Below are 18884 nucleotides of genomic sequence, written 5' to 3' on the forward strand. Positions count from 1 at the left end.
TAAACTACCTTTATTAAAATACCAATTAATACTATCCGTACAATAACGAGTTTTCATGCGTTGAAGGGTTCCGTACAAATTTTACGGAACAAACGTTTGAGTCATGAGTCCTGCGCTAACAGATTAACTCGCCGTTATTCGAGAACCAGTAAAAATTTTGAGTGGCCATCACTTTTAAAAGTAATTTCCATCCTTTCTCAACATTTCTCTCGCTTTGACCCCTCATCTAACGTGAAAAACAAAAAAGTTTTCAGCCTGCAAAGGTGAAGTTGCAAATGTCTATTCTGAACACATCAATCTCCATCGAAGTTAATATTTTTTTTTCTCACTTTCCAAAAAATATTTTCAGTTCGATTTTTTTTCCTATGTTTTCCTTAGACATTGAGCTATCAATCCAAAAAATTACAGCGCGATTGATCAAGTATTATAGGAGCTACGACATGATATATATTTAAAGAACCGGGAAATGTATAAGCCAATGCTTCCTATAGGAGCGAGGCCCGAGCGATATCGCTTGCTTATCAGTACTACAGTCCCGTCTAGACCTCCGAGACTGTCGGGAGTGATCTAGTATCGGTAATCTCGGGACCAAGAGAATCTCGTGTTCTCTATCAATGAGTCATTTGGCTACATTCGGTACGCGCGCACTAAGCGAGACTGTGGAGATTACGCAACCGAGAACGGGCGATAATATGAGGCAGTCTGCCCGACTCTAATGTTGGTATTACAGAGGAAACAGCTGAAGATGTGGAAGCAAAGTGAGAAGGAAACTACCTTAACGCTCGTTTAACCAAAAGAAGCATTGTCGATGAAATTATTTAACTGGACTCAAGAGTAACATTTTAAAAAACGAATATTACTTAAATTATTTCAACTAGTATGAATTAAACAGTAATTAAGAGGTACTTAAAGAAACGCAGTTACTGAAATTATTGTGGGAAACACTATCAGACACTTAAAGAAATGTAGTCACTAAAATTATTTATCTGCACTGAGAGTAAGCTATGATAAAAAAAACAGAGTCACTGTAATTACAGCAGGTGAACAGCAACCTACAATTGAATAGCAGTCCAGAACAAGGTTGTAATTAGCAAATACGAAATTCTTAAAAAAAAGGGCAAAAACGCATTGAACTGTACATATTTTTAATACCGTATTTAGAGCAAAGTTGACAATCAGACGTGTTCTGATTTCAATACGAGTACAAGCATTACACTTAGCGCAACATTAACAACCATTATTCACTAAAAAGTAAACTTATGAGAAATGAGGGTTACAACCTTGTTCTTAGTGGCTATTCAATTGGAAATCAACACAATTACTTCATTTAAGGTATTAAGAATTGTACAAAAACTAAACACCAGAATATTATATAAATGAAGTGCATGGTTTTCAGATATTACGCGTAGTTCTCGACTATGCACACCAAGAAGTTCAGAAGGTCGTTTCCTTGTTAAGCAGCATCCTGAAAGTGAATTTCTGCAAATATACATGGAATAAATTTCGAGAGAGGATGCCATTCTGTCCGGACTTCAGCCAACAAACACTTTCCTGATCCTCTCCACATGCCCGAAATCCATGTGCCCTGCTCTCCATTCCTCTCGGTGATATTTTCTATGAAAATGTTTTGTCTCTATCTCAACGACTACTGATAACGTTAAATTTGTCCATTAGAAATGCATTTATTCTAAAGTATGTAGTGCATTCTTCCTTTCAGAAATTTGCCCTGTCTATTACAATTCGGACACTTAAACTGATCTGATAAATAATGAAATTTTGTGGCAAATCATGAGCCCAATAATAAATCAGCACAATGCACTACAGGGAAAGATGACTTATGGCAAAACTGAACCATGTCTTATGTGTCTTAAGTGGCAACAACTTATACACAGCCACCAGTGAACAGAATGGAATCCACGGATGACATAGAACCCTGTTCCTTAGCAACGGCCTCCTCTCTAGCCACCGCATTGCCGTCTAGAGCTCACAGTTACTCCTATGAACGCCATGATCGCGCGAATAGCCGGAAAGTCTAGTATTTTATTTTCTGGCACAATAATAACTCAATAACTGTCCTATAATTTCTACCTACCACTGTACACTTAAACAATATTTTCTCATGTCTTCCACCTTCCCTCAACAGAACTGTAAATGCTTGTATAGTTTGTTCGATGTATGTAAAATTGGCTCCAAGGAGAGAGAGTCAATGAGCTCTTTAAAAGGCCAACTCTTCAGGCGTTTTAATTTGTAAAATACATGTAGAATTTTATTTACGACTTCAGATTATCCACTGCAACTCGATGTCACATTTCCTCTCACCAATCTCCAGTTTTATGACTCTGATGAAACGAGATGAAAATTTATTACTTATACTACATGTAAAATATATTCCTAAAGATAATCGCTATTTTGAACTTTCCAAAATATAGGCTAATAATGTAATTCAGTGACTAAAAAGCTGCCTAATACTAAGTAATGAGTATATATTATGGCCACACAAGTCACCCAAGAACCCTCTAAAAACTCGTATCAGAGGACTATGCGCATGTCAGTTTCAGACTAGGTTAAAAATATAACTGACATGAAAATGTGTCAGTTAGTCTACAATCTCTTTGAAGTATCTTACAATTAAAAGTTGTACTTCAATGCATACAATGCAGCCCATGACACTGATTTGCAATTTGCTTTCTCGTTATTCGCGCACAATTCTGAAGTTCGTGGGAGTTAATCGAGGTACTGCGAACTCCTAAACTGGCAATCAAGTGATTAGTGAGGAGGCAGCTGCTAAAGAACAGAAACTTGTGTCAGCCGAGCAATGCATTCTGAAGGCATGCTGACGGAGAGAACAAACTATAATAAATACCGCTAGTGGAGAAAAATTGAATCAAAATTCGAACATAGATTAACATTATTATTATTTTTTAGTAGGTTGTTTTACGACGCTTTATCAACATCTCAGGTTATTTAGCGTCTGAATGAGATGGTGATAATGCCGGTGAAATGAGTCCGGGGTCCAGCACCGAAAGTTACCCAGCATTTGCTCATATTGGGTTGAGGGAAAACCTCGGAAAAAACCTCAACCAAGTAACTTGCCCCGACCGGGAATCCGACCCGGGGCACCTGGTTTCGCGGCCAGACGCGCTGACCGTGTGGACGATTAACATTATTGTGTAATCCCATTTCAGTTTAAGTTTATGAACTAACATGAGACCTATTTCCCATAATTGCAGGGCTAAATTACAAATCTCTAAGTTGTAGGTCTCTTTAGTGATTAATTCCTACAAAACGATTATTATGAGCTTCATTACGTCACCTTGTACCAGCTGCTTACAACACTCGCCGACGTAGTTCACAAGTCTCACCACTATTATGGCCGTTAAAGTTATTGTTTAATTCTACTGATCACTGTGAATAAATGAAATCTTTGTAAGCGACATCCCGAACACTGAAATGTGCCATTTCATGCATTCCAGTTTACACACCTGTGTACACCGCTATTTCAATTTATATTACTTCACACTTTCCACAGGTATGGCATTTGAATAATTACTTCTCCCCAGTACGCTCAATTTCGTGGGTTTTTAGGTAATTCGATTGTAAGAAAGATTTTCCACATATATCACACTTGAATGGTCTCTCCTCAGTATGCAATAGATTTTCAGGTCAGTGTTCGAAAAACACTTTCCATAGCCATTACATTTGTTTCATTTCTTGTCAGTATGGAGGCGCTCATGCTTTATTAGACTAGTCGAATGAGCAAAACACTTTCCACACATGTTGCATATGAATGGTCTCTCACCAGTATGCCGACGTTCATGCCTTTTGAGGTTACTCGACTGAGAGAAGCTTTTTCCACAATTATCACATTTGAAAGGTTCATCACCCGTATGCAGACGTTCATGACTTATAAGGTTACGAAAATGAGAGAAACACTTTTCACAAACGTCGCATTTGTATGGTTTCTCACCAGTATGCACACGTGCATGACTCTTCAAGTTACGCGACTGAGAAAAGCACAATCCACAGACGTCACATTTGAATGGTTTCTCGCCCGTATGCTGACGTTTGTGACTTATTAAGTGAATGGACTGCGAGAAACAATTTCCACAGATATCGCACCTAAATGGTCTTTCACCTGTATGCATGCGTTCATGTCTCTTGAGATTACTCCGCTGCGTGAAACCCATGTGACAGACATTACATTTGTATGGTTTATTGCCAGTATGCAGGCGTTCGTGACTTATTAGTGTAGTCGAGCGGGAGAAACACTTTCCACACAAGTCACATTTGAATGGTCTCTCCCCACTATGCAAGCGTTCATGCCTACTGAGGTTACTCGACTGTGAGAAACTCTTTCCACAAACTTCGCATTTGAATGGTTTCTCGCCCGTATGCAGACGTTCGTGAATTGTTAAGTTACGAAACTGTGAGAAACATTTCCCACAAACCTCGCATGTGAATCGCTTCTCATCTTTGTGAGTCCGCGAAATCTTTGTGCATGAAGATGGATCCTTGGCAGCCTCATAAGGAGATACGTGGCCTTCATGTACAAATCGTTCGCACTCTGATGATACAGTGGCGCCATGAGTATCTGGAAGACTATCATAAAAGTCTGCCGTCAGTCTACAAAATTGTAAAAATTAAGAAGCATTTACAAACATAAAATATACATGAAATAACATGTAAGCACTAGACCTCAACACTCGCACTGCAGGATGGCAGCAGACACTCAAGTTACACATTATCCAATCTAATAAATGAAGAAATTGGTATTATATGAAACGAGTCATTAAAGATAATTGTGCAGATACATTTAAAACAATGACATCAGTAGAAAGGCAGATATGTTACTTAAGAGATGTTAAATCTCACAATAGAATTTAAAACAAATTGTCTCAGAATTGTGAATAAACATCATGAAGTTCTCAATACGGTCGTAAGCCTCATTACACTACCTTCTTCAGGTAGAAGGAAAAGTGTCATGCAACTATAAACACAGACACATGCACGTATGCACATATACGGGTTATTAACGAAACAAATTGAATATGTAGAAAGATAAAAACAAAAGGGACCGTATTCACAGACAATCTTAGCGCGGGCTTCTGGTGGAGAATCAGCGAACTAACGTTTCTCGTATTCATAAACCAGTATTAGTGATATGATATGATATGAATCCTGTACACGTAACCAGTCGATAGCCGGGGCTAGTTTAGCACACTCGTAGAGCGGTCATGCGAAATGTCTATGAATAGCACCCAAGGAGTTCCGGAAGACAGACTAATGATAGTACGATTAGATTACCAGTAATAAAATTCCCGCATAACAACATTGCAATCACACACAAAGCTTTAGAGATGTTTTCACTAATAAGAAAATAACATACAGGGTAATTGCAAATGATTAATCAGGTTTTAAGTCGAATATTTGCGAAAACTATGGATGCAATATGTTTGTACTAATCGAAAGAAAACTCTGAAAGTTTACTTTTCCATTGTTGTAACTCTGGTGCGTGTAGACAGCTGGCAGCACAAGCATAGTTTTCAAAATGGCGTGTATGCAGCAGAAAGCATTCGCAGTTTTGGAATATGAGAAGTCATTTTTCTTTGTTACCACACAGCATGTGTCCAGAGACAATACCCTGGAACTTCACCGCCAGGTTACCAAAGCATTCTGCGATGGCATCGTCAGTAAAGGTTATAGCAGTGGACGACCAAGCATTTCTAATGAAACAGTGGAGTGAGTGAGGGACAGTTTCATTCGCAGCCCTCAGAAATCAACATATTGGCCAGTCGGGAACTTCATATTCGCAACCGACTGTATAGAATATTTTACGAAACCAATTGCAAATGAAACCATACCGCATACAGTTAGTGCAAAAGCTAAAACAGGAAGACCTCGTCAAACGATATGAATTTTGTAATTCCATACAGGCTGCTATGGAGAATGATGGTTTTGATGACTTTCTAGTGTTTAGTGACGAGGCCACATTTCACTTGAGTGGCAACTTTATCGCCATAATGTACGCATCTGAGGGTACTGATAAACCACGTTTGACAGTGCAACATGAACGAGATCCTCCAAAAGTGAATGTGTTTGCTGCAGTGTCTAAATCAAAGGTGTACAGCCCCTGTTTTTTCATGGAGACCACTGTGAATGGTAGTCAGCAATGGTTGTTTCCTCAAGTGACTGATGATTTCAGTAGCTTTAAATTCCAAATTGCTGGGGCGCCACCCAATTGGCACACTGACGTGCGTCGCTACCTGAGCACAGAACTCCCTTACCATTGGATTGGGCGATGTGTTGTTACAGTGGCCTCCTATATCCCTGACCTAATGGTCTGTGATTTCTTTCTCTGAGGGTGTGTAAAAGACATAGTGTACATGCAACCACTATCAGCAACTTTGGTTGACTCAAGGATAGCATAACAGATGCATTTACGACCATTACCTGGGATATGCTACTGCGCGCATGGGACGAACTTCAATATCGCATCGATGTGTGTTGTGTAACGAGAGGAAGTCACATCGAAAACTTGTGAAGGTTTGTCCGAAACTTGGATAGTTTCTGTTTATTTTGATGTATCATACATTCTAATTGTTATCTTCTTCTTTATGCAACAGATTAAAACCTGAGGAATTCTTTGTAATTGTCCTGTATAATGTAGGATGAAGTGAATGATTAACAAGGATTGTTTGGGATGAGATTTTGCTCAGACTTTTTCCCAGAGATAAGAGATAAGTCTGCATTGTTGCTGCGACTACCACCCCTGAAGGTGATCTGGAATTGAGAAACTTAAGATTAATAGTTTCAACCACAAAAATATAAAAAAAAAAAAAGGTGAGTGTCAGATGACACTTTTTTTTTTTTTTTAAGGCTGCAAAAGGATATCTGTCGGATACAGGGAGGAGAGCCATTAATCCTTCCCATTGAAGGCTTTAAGGAACCAACCTGGACAAATACCCAATGTCCCATCCCTACCTTCCCGTGGTGCAGCTGTTAGTAAGCATAATTTTACGAGCTGAACTAAAGGGAGGGGCTGCTCATCCATTAGCACTGGTCAGCTTGAGTTATTGACTGTATTTGGTATAATTTTCCTCTATCCAATACCTAATTCCCTCTTTACCCTTTCCTATCCAGTCCTCTGACTGAACTCTTACTTTCTTCAACCCCGATGGCATTCGAGGCCTAGGGGTTCATTTCCCTTTCCTTCCTCCTCTTTCTACTTTTCTGTTCCTAGTGCTGACCTGCTATGGCACTAAAATCGTCCTCCAGTGGCTTAAGGAGGGAAAGCTGGTGATCAACAAGATCTCCCAGCTAGGTCCAATGGACCCGTTGACCAACAGCAGGTGTGGTCCTCCAGATATTCTTTTTTAACAAAAACGTCAGTTATCAAATATCTGGTAATTTTAGTTAGAGTGCCCATGTGATGCTCCTCTGGGATATGCATGGACACAAGTATTCAGGTCTTTAAACTTCTAAAATTTCTGTTTCTGTTGAAACGTCAGTAGTCAGCAGCACCATCGCAGTTGCAGGCGTCAGTGTGTTTTACTGCATTTTGCATTCTGCATTGTGAATGTGGAACTTTTCAAGTAAAACTACCATTTGCCCATAGGATTATTTGCTCGAATTATCCAAATATTACCCGTTAAGTGTAAACAACATACTGAAGATAATCCAATAACTAAGAAGTGTGTTCATACAAATTACCAATGTGAAATGCCAATAATTGTTGATGCTGTGGAGTTTTTTCAAGATTCACACAAAAATATGATTTTGGACAACTGACGTTTTTGCTGAACATCCCTCAATTTCAACAACACGGAAGGTCTGAAACTTAATAAATCTTGGCAACCAGCATTAAGATGTCCACACACAAAAGCTCACATCGCTATCCCAAACGAGACATGTACTGCACAGACAACAGCAAACCATCGGTGACTGTCCCAGGATGGCGATGTTGGCTTAGTGTTAATGATATGTAGTGTGCATTCTATGTCGGATTATTTTGTTATGCTGACTAAGTTGTAAAGTGGGTTAGAGATATGGAATAAATTTTCATTGATTATAGTTTTATATTGTGTGTAATATTTGGTTATGCAAAATTCTTCAGTGGTATTTATTGATAGTGTGTGGTTACAAGGTTTTAGAATTTTCAATGTATGAATGATATTTCCTAATTCGTGGCCTCTTTCAATAAGGTGTGTAGCATATTTTGATTTCCTTCTAGGGTGTTTAAGATCAAATACATGCTCACTGTATATGATTTTAAAATTTCGGTTTGTTTTGGCTACGCATTTGTGTTTGCATGAGAAGTATTTTAACATGTAGGTATATACTAATGCTGCTGAGTTTATCTATTTTATGAGATTTATTATTTGGGTTTGTTGTTGAGTCTGCTGTTTGTTTTGTGAAATATATGAATGTTTTCTTCTTTTAAAATCTAATGAGTTGGTTGGATATGTATTTATTTATTGTAAGTCAAAGTAGACAAGTATTTTATTTTTATTATCATTACGGTTGTTTCCTTTTTAATTTAGCCAAGGTTTCTTTTGTGTCCCACAATGCCTTTGTAATTTTCTCCTTCCCCGATTTCCATGATCTAATATTTTCTGTGACGGTTATGGTACACTATGTGAACAAAAGTATCCAGACACTCAAGAAAACGTTTGTTTGGCCTCATTGTTGCTTTACGTGCAATGTCATGGCAAATGTTTATGCTGACATTTTAACCACGTTCATGCTGCCTACTGTCGAAGACCAGTCTGGGAATGATGTGTCTTTCAGCATGACTGAGCACCTGAAGGCGTGCGTGTATGGTTTGATGACAACAATGTCCCACTAATGGACTGGCCTGGATTGGAATCCCATACACTATCTCTGGGATGTTTTGGAATGTTAGACCACACCGACCCACATCGAAACCTATTCTCATTTTGGTGTTCTGTAAGGAATGGGCTGCCATTGCCAGGAAAATCCTCCGCATCTAATTGAAAGTATGGTTGCGAGAATGCAGGCTATCATAGAAGCTAAGGTGGACCAACATCTTATTAACTACCAGTGTTTCCGATGGAGAATGGTCAAAATTTGTACTTCATTTATAAGGTGGTGTCCGCATATTTTTATCCACATAATGTACTTCCCCTTCATAGGTGGTCCTTGGTTGTCTTTTCCCATCCATTCTTAATAAATGGAGATTCCATTCCATAACTGAGTCCAAATTAATGTAGTATATGATAATTGTAAAAAAGCTATGAAGGAAACGATAACAAAGTGAAGTCTTGCACTCCACACTCACCTTCTGCTCAAAACCTCGTTCTCTTCTGCAGTTACTTCCGGCTTCAGTTCATCCTTTACCTTGTCCCAGTCACACAACTCTTCCTAAAATAAAGTGAGAAGAGAATGGTAAGATGGCGCAAGTTAGATTTTTCTGGGCATATGTCTGCATTTAAATCCTACTGAGTGTAAGCATGAATTTTAGTAGAAGAAGATAGTTTAGTACTCATTTTTCAAGAAGTTTTCCAAATCTAATAACGAGGGCTCGGATATCTGAGATCTAAAATTTTTGAATATATACATGCACTTATACCCTAAAATATACTAAAATATGACAAAAACTTGGAAATATAACGCAAAACAAATTCAACATTCTCCAAAAATTACTTAGAAAACTTCATATTCGCCATTCTACAAAACTATTTAATGAATTAACTCCTTGTGTTGCCATAGCAGACTGTCGATCCATAAAGAAGGGGGAAAATGTCCGTCTGTCCTTTGCGTGACATAGCTATGTTAACAGGGTCATTGACTGTTTATAAATTACTATCTGGAAACAGTGGGGTTGGAGCCCCTTCAGTATCACATGTATGGGAGGAGTAAAAAAAAAGAAAAAAGAAGACAAGACTTTAGTACCTCTAATTGTTTTGACGAGTGCATACAACAAAAATGAATACAATTACAGATCAAATCAAGGATATACTGGAACAAAGATATAAATAACTGTAGCAAAATAGCAATATTAACAGCTCTCTCGTACGAAACACAGTACTACAGGAGGGTTAAACAGAGATGGTGTCAATGATGACCACAATGAAGGTAAAGAACTGGTAGAATCAACCTCACCTCAGCTTCACACTTCACAGAGGGAAGTGTATTCAGATCTGCAGAAGGGATGTACAGAGATGGTATCTATGATGAACAGAATGAAAGTAAGGAATTGACAGTCAAACTCACCTCGGCTTCACACTTCACAGAGGAAATTGTATTCAGCTCTGCAGGTTCTTCACATTTAATCTCTGATAGGAGATCACAGGTGCTGTCTTCGCAGTCAGTCTTCACCTCAGTCGAGTAGAGATTCAATGAATTCAGTTCCTGAAGATCACAAACAGAGAATAAATAATTGAGTAATTTATATTTACAGCTGTGACCATGATTTTAAGTTTCGCAGGTTGGACTCTGGGTTCATATCCAGCACTTCGTTACTACTACTAGCACATGTGAATAATTACAGGGGAAAAAAACAATACAGTATTGAATTGAAGGGAACCAACGATACATACATAAACACACAAGGAAAATCGACGCGAAAGTGGACAAGCACATGGAGAGTTTAGATTTTTGTTTTCATTGTAAACACTGTATTATGATAGGTTATAGGCATTACAGCCAATATAGTTTTATACATCAGTTTCGGTTCTATTATTATTATTATTATTATTATTACTCCTGTACAACCCTTTTGCACCTCGGTGGTGGTGGTGGTGGTTGTGGTGGCGGTGGTCACTTGCAGGGAAGCATAGGGCCTTGATGAAAGGCCCTCATAATACTCTATTGTTCGCCAACGCTTTAATTTCTTTCCAGCTTTTCCCTGCCTATTTAGCCTCATCTCTAATTGTGTTGCTCCATGTTATTTTAGGTCTTCCTCTTCGTTTGTTTAGTCCTTGGGGGTTCCAATATAGAGCCATTTTAGTGATGTTATCATTTTCTCTCCTTAGGACATGCCCAATCCACTTCCATTTTCTCAATTTGATTTCTTTGCTGATTTCGTGCTGATCTGCTCTTCTCCAGAGTTCCTTATTAGTTATAATCTCTGGCCACCAAATACCCATGATGTTCCTCAAGCAACGATTCATGAAGACTTGCAATTTCTTTCCAATTTGTTTCGTTGCCTTCCAAGTTTCGCACCCATATAGTAAAATCGACTTTACATTTGAGTTAAATAATCTTAATTTAAGTTTTAAGGAGATTTGCTTCGACCTACAAATCGATTTCAATTGAATAAAGGCATGTCTTGCTTTCTTTATTCTGGCATTTACATCTTCATCTGAACTACCATTCACAGAAATGATACTTCCCAGATGCGTAAATTCATTTGTAGTTTCAATTACTTCTCCTTCTAATATAAGAGCAGAATCTACTATATTATAAATTCTCATTTCTTTTGTTTTGTGTTTACTTATTTCCAGACCAGCATTAGCTGCCAACTTATACAAGTCATGAAGTTTGGCATTTATATCTGAAAATCAGAGGGCTAATAGGCATACATCATTGGCATATTCTAAACTTTCTAGTCTTGCATTTAAACCCCACTGAATGCCACGAAGTCTTTTACTACTTAAAGCATTCATTATGTCATCCATAACTAGAATAAACAATAGTGGGGATAACAGGCAATTTTGTTTAACTCTTCTTTCCGTAGTAAATGGTGCAGAGAGTTTCCCATTATGTGAGACATAACAAATACTATTATTATAACTATCTTTGATAATATTAATGATTTTAGTCGATATTCCAATTTTTTTTAATCTCCTCCAGATAAAGTCTCTATCCAGCAAATCCAAGGCCTTAACAAAATCGACAAATATCAAGTACTTCATTCAGAAGATTGCTCCATTATTATTCTCAAAGTATTAATAAGATTGGTGCAGGATTTATTTGGCCTAAAGCTACATTGTGTCTTCCTCAGTGTTGTTTCCACTCCTTTTATTCTATTCAGGATGACTCTGGTGAAGACTTTGCTTGGGGTGGATAATAAAGTTATTCCGCGCCAATTGTCGCAACTGGTGAGGTCATCTTTTTTAGGTATTTTAATAATTACTCCTTTACCCCACTCGTACGTATCTTGTCTTCTACCCAAATTTTATGAAAAAGTGGATATAAAATGTCGGTGAGAAATTAGGTACTTCTTTAATTTGGCCCTAAATAATCTTATATTTTCAGTTTAATTTTTCTTATCCATAGGGAGGCTATTAAAAATTTTTACTGCCATAAAACACACTCCTTTTTGATAGCACAATAGACTTGTCGATGGAGCATGAAAGTCATTTCTGACGCGTATTTTTGCTTTGAACTGTTGAATTAGTTATGTTATGCCCCAGGGCTAAAGAATACCCTGTAGCATGATTTCCTGTGGGGTGTTAAATTTGAGACAGTCCAGAAAGGTGTCAGCACAATACACCATCTTAAGCAGAAACGTAACGCACTCTCAGCTTGCGAAGTAGATAGATGCTTAGCCAGGGTTACAGAGTTATGCCGTGCATGCAGTAATTTACCAACTACAATAAAAGTATTCTTACACCACGAATCACAACTGGATTAATCACATTGGCCAGTGGAATAAAGCATGTGGTTAGCATTTGTGATGTGTTCTGGATATGTGGAAGTGTTTTGTAGTTTTGTTATGGCTGTGATATGTTCTTGGTTAAATTAAATCACGCATTGTTCACACTCTTTCCTTACGCATAGTCTCATTAAAGCGACTTACCTCTGTATTGCACTGAATCGAATTGATTGTAACAGATGTTTGATTAAGACAACATCTTCAAGCACATATAAACAAAACGAGGTTTAAAGCCCATCTCACCTGGTGGATAGCGTGGGTGCTGCCCCGGCCGGGAAGCCGGTAAGAGAACATAAAAAGTGATGGTGAGAAGATTGGGTCAGACAATGATACAGTCAGATAGTGACACGGTTGAACAGGGACCGAGGACCAAGTCGTAACAGCATCAGCAGAGACAAGAGATATACCATTGTAAGTAACTTGATGTACATTTGTATATATATAATAAATCAAGTATAGTTTCATTCACAACTAATTCAGTCTAAAACCTAAGTTCAGTAACCATGTAGTTTTCCAGTAATATCTTGAGAATCCCAGCTCTTTCAGTAACATCGTTTCTTTTCCATTATAAGTGTAATGGTGGTGTTACAAATCCTGATAAGTGTGAGAGGGAGTCGAACGCATTAGTCATCCGTTCAGCAAGTCATCTGACCTAAGTTGTCACGCACAACAGTTACAAAGTTTTCACGATTACATATGAGGAAGATTATTACCAGTAGTGAGAAAATATTTCGGAAAACGTATTATGTGTCTTTCTCGTGTTAAATTTTACATTACCTCATTAACATGTTTCAGCCTGTTATCACTCATCCTCAGAACTGCTTTGCACTGGTCTTGGCGCCTTTTGTTTGTGTTTCCTGTGGGGGTATGTTTGTGTAGTGTAATGTGGAATCAAAGAGTGTGTGTGTTCTGAAATTGACTTATGTGTTGAGAATTTCATTTGTATGTGTTTTTGTGTGTCTATATATTTCGTATTGTTCTACTGTGATTAGTTTCTGGCTTTTTGGTTGAATGTGTAGAATTGCCATGTCTGTGTTTATGTCCCTGCAGGTGCAGTTAGCATTTGTGATGAGTTCTGGATATGTGGAAGTGTTTTGTAGTTTTGTTATGGCTGTGATGTGTTCTTTGTAACGTGTTTGAAATGATCTGCCAATCTGTCCTATGTAGAAGTTGTTCCAGGTGTCCCATTTGAGTTTGTATACGCCTGTGTGGTTGTATTTGTTTGTGCTTGTGTGTTGTGATGTTTTTGTAGAGTATTATTTGTTCTGTACGCGATATTGTAATTTAATTTCTTGAATGAGGTTGCAATCTTGTGTGTGTTTTTGTTTTTGTATGTTAGTGTGATGTATTTTGTGTGTTCTTGTGTTTGTGTTGTAATCTTATGTTTTTTGTGATTATGTTTTATCTTTCTTATTATGTTGTCTATTATGTTGGGGTTGTATCCGTTTTCTTGTGCTATGTATTTGATTGTGTTTAGCTCTCCTTTGTAGTCATGTTGGTTCATTGGTATGTTGAGTAGTCTGTGTACAATTGTTCGGAATGCAGCTTGTTTGTTTTGTGTTGGGTGATTGGATGTGGATGTGTATATGTGTTCTTGTTGTTGCTATTGTTGTTGTTGTTATTGACGTTGTGGGTTTTCTGGTCGACCTTTGTTATTGTAATGTTTAGAAAATTTATGGATTTGTTGTTTTCAATTTCTAATGTGTAGTGAAGCTTTGGATGTATTTTGTTTATGTGTTGATGCAGATTTTGGATCTGTCTTTTGTTTCCATTTTATAGTATTAGTATGTCATCTACGTATCTGTGCCAATATATGATGCTGTCTGCGTGTTTGTTGTTGTCTTTGTTTAGTAGTATATATATCTGTTCTATGTGGTGTATGAATATTTCTGCTAGTATGCTGGAAATGGGTGATCCCATGGGTAGGCCTTCAGTTAGAGAAAGACGAGAAAGACACATAATACGTTTTCAGAAGTGATATAGTGTTAAAGATTGTGTATTCAAGATGTATAATAAAAAAATATATTGACAATTATTTGTAGCTTTTTTTTTTTAAATAGTCCTACACGATTCCCTAAATTTGGCAAATATTATTCTAATTACTCTTGCTTTAATAGGAATATAATGTTACTATCTGTGGAACTTCTCCAGAATATTATTCCAAAACTCACTACCGAGTAGAAGTATGCAAAGTATATTGTTTTCAAGATATTCATATTTACTATCTCTTGCATAGATCTAATAGCAAAACATGCTGAATTTAGTTCGGGAGTAATTTCTTTAATATATATATATATAGTTATATATTTTTTTTAAGATCTTTCCACAACTAAAGCTAGTTTGAAACCAATTTGTATGCAGTAGAGTTCAAAAGATTGAAACTTTACAAACATATAGTAAGTAATTCTGCAAGTAAAATAAGGAAGTGGATTTCTTCTTTTAATTTATGCTATGTGTATTGATATTTAGTGTAAGTCATTACGTAGACTAGGCCTACACCTAAATAAAATTAATGATACCAGTGCTTTCATGCATGCAGTGCATTATATAAAAGCATAATGTTAATATATATATATATATATATATATATATATATATGATACCTAAGTCTTTGTTCTAGTCACAAAAAGCAGTTAATTTTACCCTAATTACAATAAACATCAACCTTAAGTATAGCATCACACTGGTCTACGAAAACCATGCATAAGCCTGACAGTTATAAAAACAGATGGTTAATGGATTAATCCAGTGGTTCCCAATCTTTTTTGACTGACGACACACTTACTGAATGCCAACGATATTGCGACACAATTACTTGTTTTTATTAATAATAGTAGTAATAATTATAATAATAATAATAATAATAATAATAATAATAATAATAATAATAATAATAATAATAACCAGGGCCTTTTCTGGAGAAAAGATAGTAGAACTCTGTGTAGAATATGAATTTTTAGTTTATTAGGCACCATCGACTGATATGGCAAAACATTTCCGCATATAAGACACTAGGAATTTTGTTTATATTCATCTCCACGCCACATAAAACCATATTGCAAGTATTCATCACTATATTTACGAAACGTTTTTGTGAACTCTTAAGGGAATTTTCGCTCACATGATTTGAATTAGCACTGCTGTCATCTAATCCAGATCTTGATTCAGACTGTCTTTTTCGAATAAAAAATTTGTCCATGATAAAGTCTAAATAAAGCACCTTTGATAAAATAGTCGCACTATCACCCGCTCACACGTATATACTGAAACTGACCAATATGTTCTGACGATTCTAAACTCTGTTTATTACTAAGTGGGAAAAATAATGAAATTACTACGCATTGTTGCAGGTGTTTACTTTTATTCGAATTATCGCCAGGCAGAAAAATTAAACTGAGCATTATTGCAGGTGTTCACGTTTCATTGGAAAAGTCTGTCTCAAAATAAAATGTACCATACCGTATCAAAGACTTAGTTGTAAATAAAAAATGCGTTGTAAAGACTTTATGGATGGCATAAAATTTATTTTTCAATTCCAAAATTTCGCGACGCACTCCGTGGGGCTGCGCGACACACCGGCTGGAAACCACCAGATTAACCCATAAGTAATATAACATTCTGACATACAACATACACTTTTTTCTTAATGGGAAAATTTTAAATGTTTTGGAGCTTCAGACAAACTAATTGTAAAATCAAAAGGAAATGAGGCCCATCTGTAACACCTTCCTCAATAAGCTCCATCCACATGTAACAACTTATTATATTCCCTTAAGATTGAAGACTATAAACTAACGTTGTTTTTATTTAGTCTATATTGGAACAAAGAAACATTTAATTGAATGTATTCTGAAAATATAAGTGGCTCACTTGAATGTCAGAAAAGACTTCAGCTGGTTGTATAGTAACGCCAATGTGCAGACAAAGTTAAGTCTTCGGACAAAAAAATTTCGAGTCCAAATGAAAACTTGTCTTATCTTCAATTTTCTTACAATACTATTTCCTATATATTCCAATAAACTAAAAGGTATTGGAAGAAGGAAGATTATTTTAGAATAAAATAATCAACCAGAATGCATAAATAGGCACGTTAAAATAAACAAATATATCAACACAAATACGACGAAAATGTTAATGACCTCTATATATGGCAAATAGCACTGCCAGATAGATGTACAGAGATGTTGTCTTACAAACAACGTAGAAGTTAAAAAGTGGAGGAACAAAATAAGTACATCAGTTAGCCAACCAATTAGCTCCACTCACCTGCATTTTATACTTCACTGTAGGAAAATTATTTGGCACTGGAGTTTCCTCCAATTTCATCTCTGATGTGACGTCACAGCTGTGGTTTTCACATTCCGTCTTTATCAGAGTTGAGCATAGATTAAACAATTTCAATCCCTGCAGAACAGAGACGTCTAAAATGAGTAAATTAATTTGGCTGGCCTATTTCTAAAATGATTCCTAATGTCAAAGGCTGTATTTCGATCTCCTTCACCACTGCTTGGTCACTAATAAACACCACAGTTCGGAAATTGCAACAAAGAAAAAACAGCACACACACACACACACACACATACTCACAGTATATGTGAAGCTAACCGTTCAACACCGAGCTACAGCCACAAGCTGACAACCAAGGCCTGGCCAGCACCTACAGACTGTGTATTAAATTGGGTTAAACAAGATCTGTCTATATATTATTATAATGTACCGAAGTACATATGATATTTCCATGCAGATATTCTGCGTCATCATATGATGAAAGAGTAATGGAACGGAGAAAAATTCTCTCCGGCGCCGGGATTTGAACCCAGGTTTTCAGCTCTACGTGCTGACGCTTTATCCACTAAGCCACACCGGATTCCACCCCGGCGTCGGAAGAATCGTCTCAGTTTTAAGTTCCAACTCTTGGGTTCCCTCTAGTGGCCGCCCTCTGCACTACTGAAAACCCGGGTTCAAATCCCGGCGCCGGAGAGAATTTTTCTCCGTTCCATTACTCTTTCATCGTAAGATCTGTCTATGCTTATCTTTGAAACAAAATAACTAGAAGTTATTTGTACATATTATTTAATAAGTTTCAACGTTTTCGACTCTACAGAATCATTATCAGAAATTATGCCGTAGAATACATAGAAGTTTGAATGTGCATTTAGTGATCTACTGTAGTATATAAGACTAAACAAGTTACAAACATTAGTTATAAAATATCATTATAAAATCTTATGCGACAAAAATTTAAAAAATAAATAGTCAATAAAATGCTTGTGTGAGCTGTTGCATTAGTATAATGTTAAAACGAAGATGGAACTACAGCTTGTTGAACAGTCTGTGAAAGGGGATCACATAATTCCAGTGCAGTGTCTTGTGCGTAGAATAAATAATGAACACTGTATGACAATAGTAACATATAGATAATGATGGTATGCGAACAATAACAGGTTAAACACGCAAGTTACGAAATACAATGGTACAGTATGAAGAAAAGGGGGTTATCAATAAATGCTTAGTAAACATTAAGTAGTGTATAAGCCTGAATGAACATAAACTAAAGTACAATCTTCGTTAAGCGAGATATGAATGGAAGCACACGAATAGTTGCTGTAATAAGTTTAAATATACACGTATAGGAAACCAATATGAATAAAGTGAAATAAATAAAATAATTAACTAATATATCGAAAGTGTTATCTGAAGTTTTGGTAGTAAGATGATGGGCAAACTTACAAATTGGGGATCACAGTGAAAGTTCTGATGTCTTTGGCAACTAGATGGCAACTGTTGGGGGCGCCTTGTTTACAAAATTTACAAATTCATTAGGTAACAGCGGAAGGTAGGAGGGGGGGAAGTTGGTTATAGGCTGACAGAAGAGCACGTGGGTTGTGTGGCTTCATGTTAAAAAGTGGATTTCGTAAGTTGGGTACTTGCAAACCAAGCTTTCAGGTATAACTCCCTGCAAAGTTAATTTGAATAATTTTGAGGGAAAAATTGTTCTGGGGCCAGGTATCGAACCCGGGACGTTTGGTTAAACGTACCAACGCTCTATAGTTGGATCGGTGTCAGGTAGAGTTCCCGGGTAGCTCAGTTGGTAGAGCGTTGGTACGTTTAATCAAAGGTCCCGGGTTCGATACCTGGCCCTGGAACAATTTTTCCCTCAAAATTATCCAAATCAACTTTACAGGGAATAATACCTGAAAGCTTGATTTGCATAATACACGTCACTGTTCGTTAACAGAAAACCACAATTTAAGTCACACAGAGT

At 37.0% G+C, this 18884-nt stretch overlaps 1 protein-coding gene across 3 annotated transcripts in view; it reads right to left on the reverse strand.

Annotated features, from left to right (window-relative positions):
- Positions 1-721: 721 nt before the first annotated feature.
- LOC138710278 (zinc finger protein ZFP2-like) overlaps positions 722-18884 on the reverse strand; it is a 40850-nt gene continuing 22687 nt past the window's right edge. For all 3 annotated transcript variants that reach the window (XM_069841020.1, XM_069841021.1, XM_069841019.1), the window contains exons 3-6: positions 16886-17023; positions 10234-10371; positions 9299-9381; positions 722-4599 (exon numbers count right to left, since the gene is read on the reverse strand). In XM_069841020.1, the coding sequence (XP_069697121.1) occupies positions 3705-4599; positions 9299-9381; positions 10234-10371; positions 16886-17023 (1254 nt within the window). In that variant the 3' untranslated portion in view covers positions 722-3704. The remainder of the gene's footprint in view (positions 4600-9298; positions 9382-10233; positions 10372-16885; positions 17024-18884) is intronic.

The sequence above is a fragment of the Periplaneta americana genome, chromosome 12 (assembly GCF_040183065.1).
Source record: "Periplaneta americana isolate PAMFEO1 chromosome 12, P.americana_PAMFEO1_priV1, whole genome shotgun sequence".
NCBI lineage: Eukaryota > Metazoa > Arthropoda > Insecta > Blattodea > Blattidae > Periplaneta > Periplaneta americana.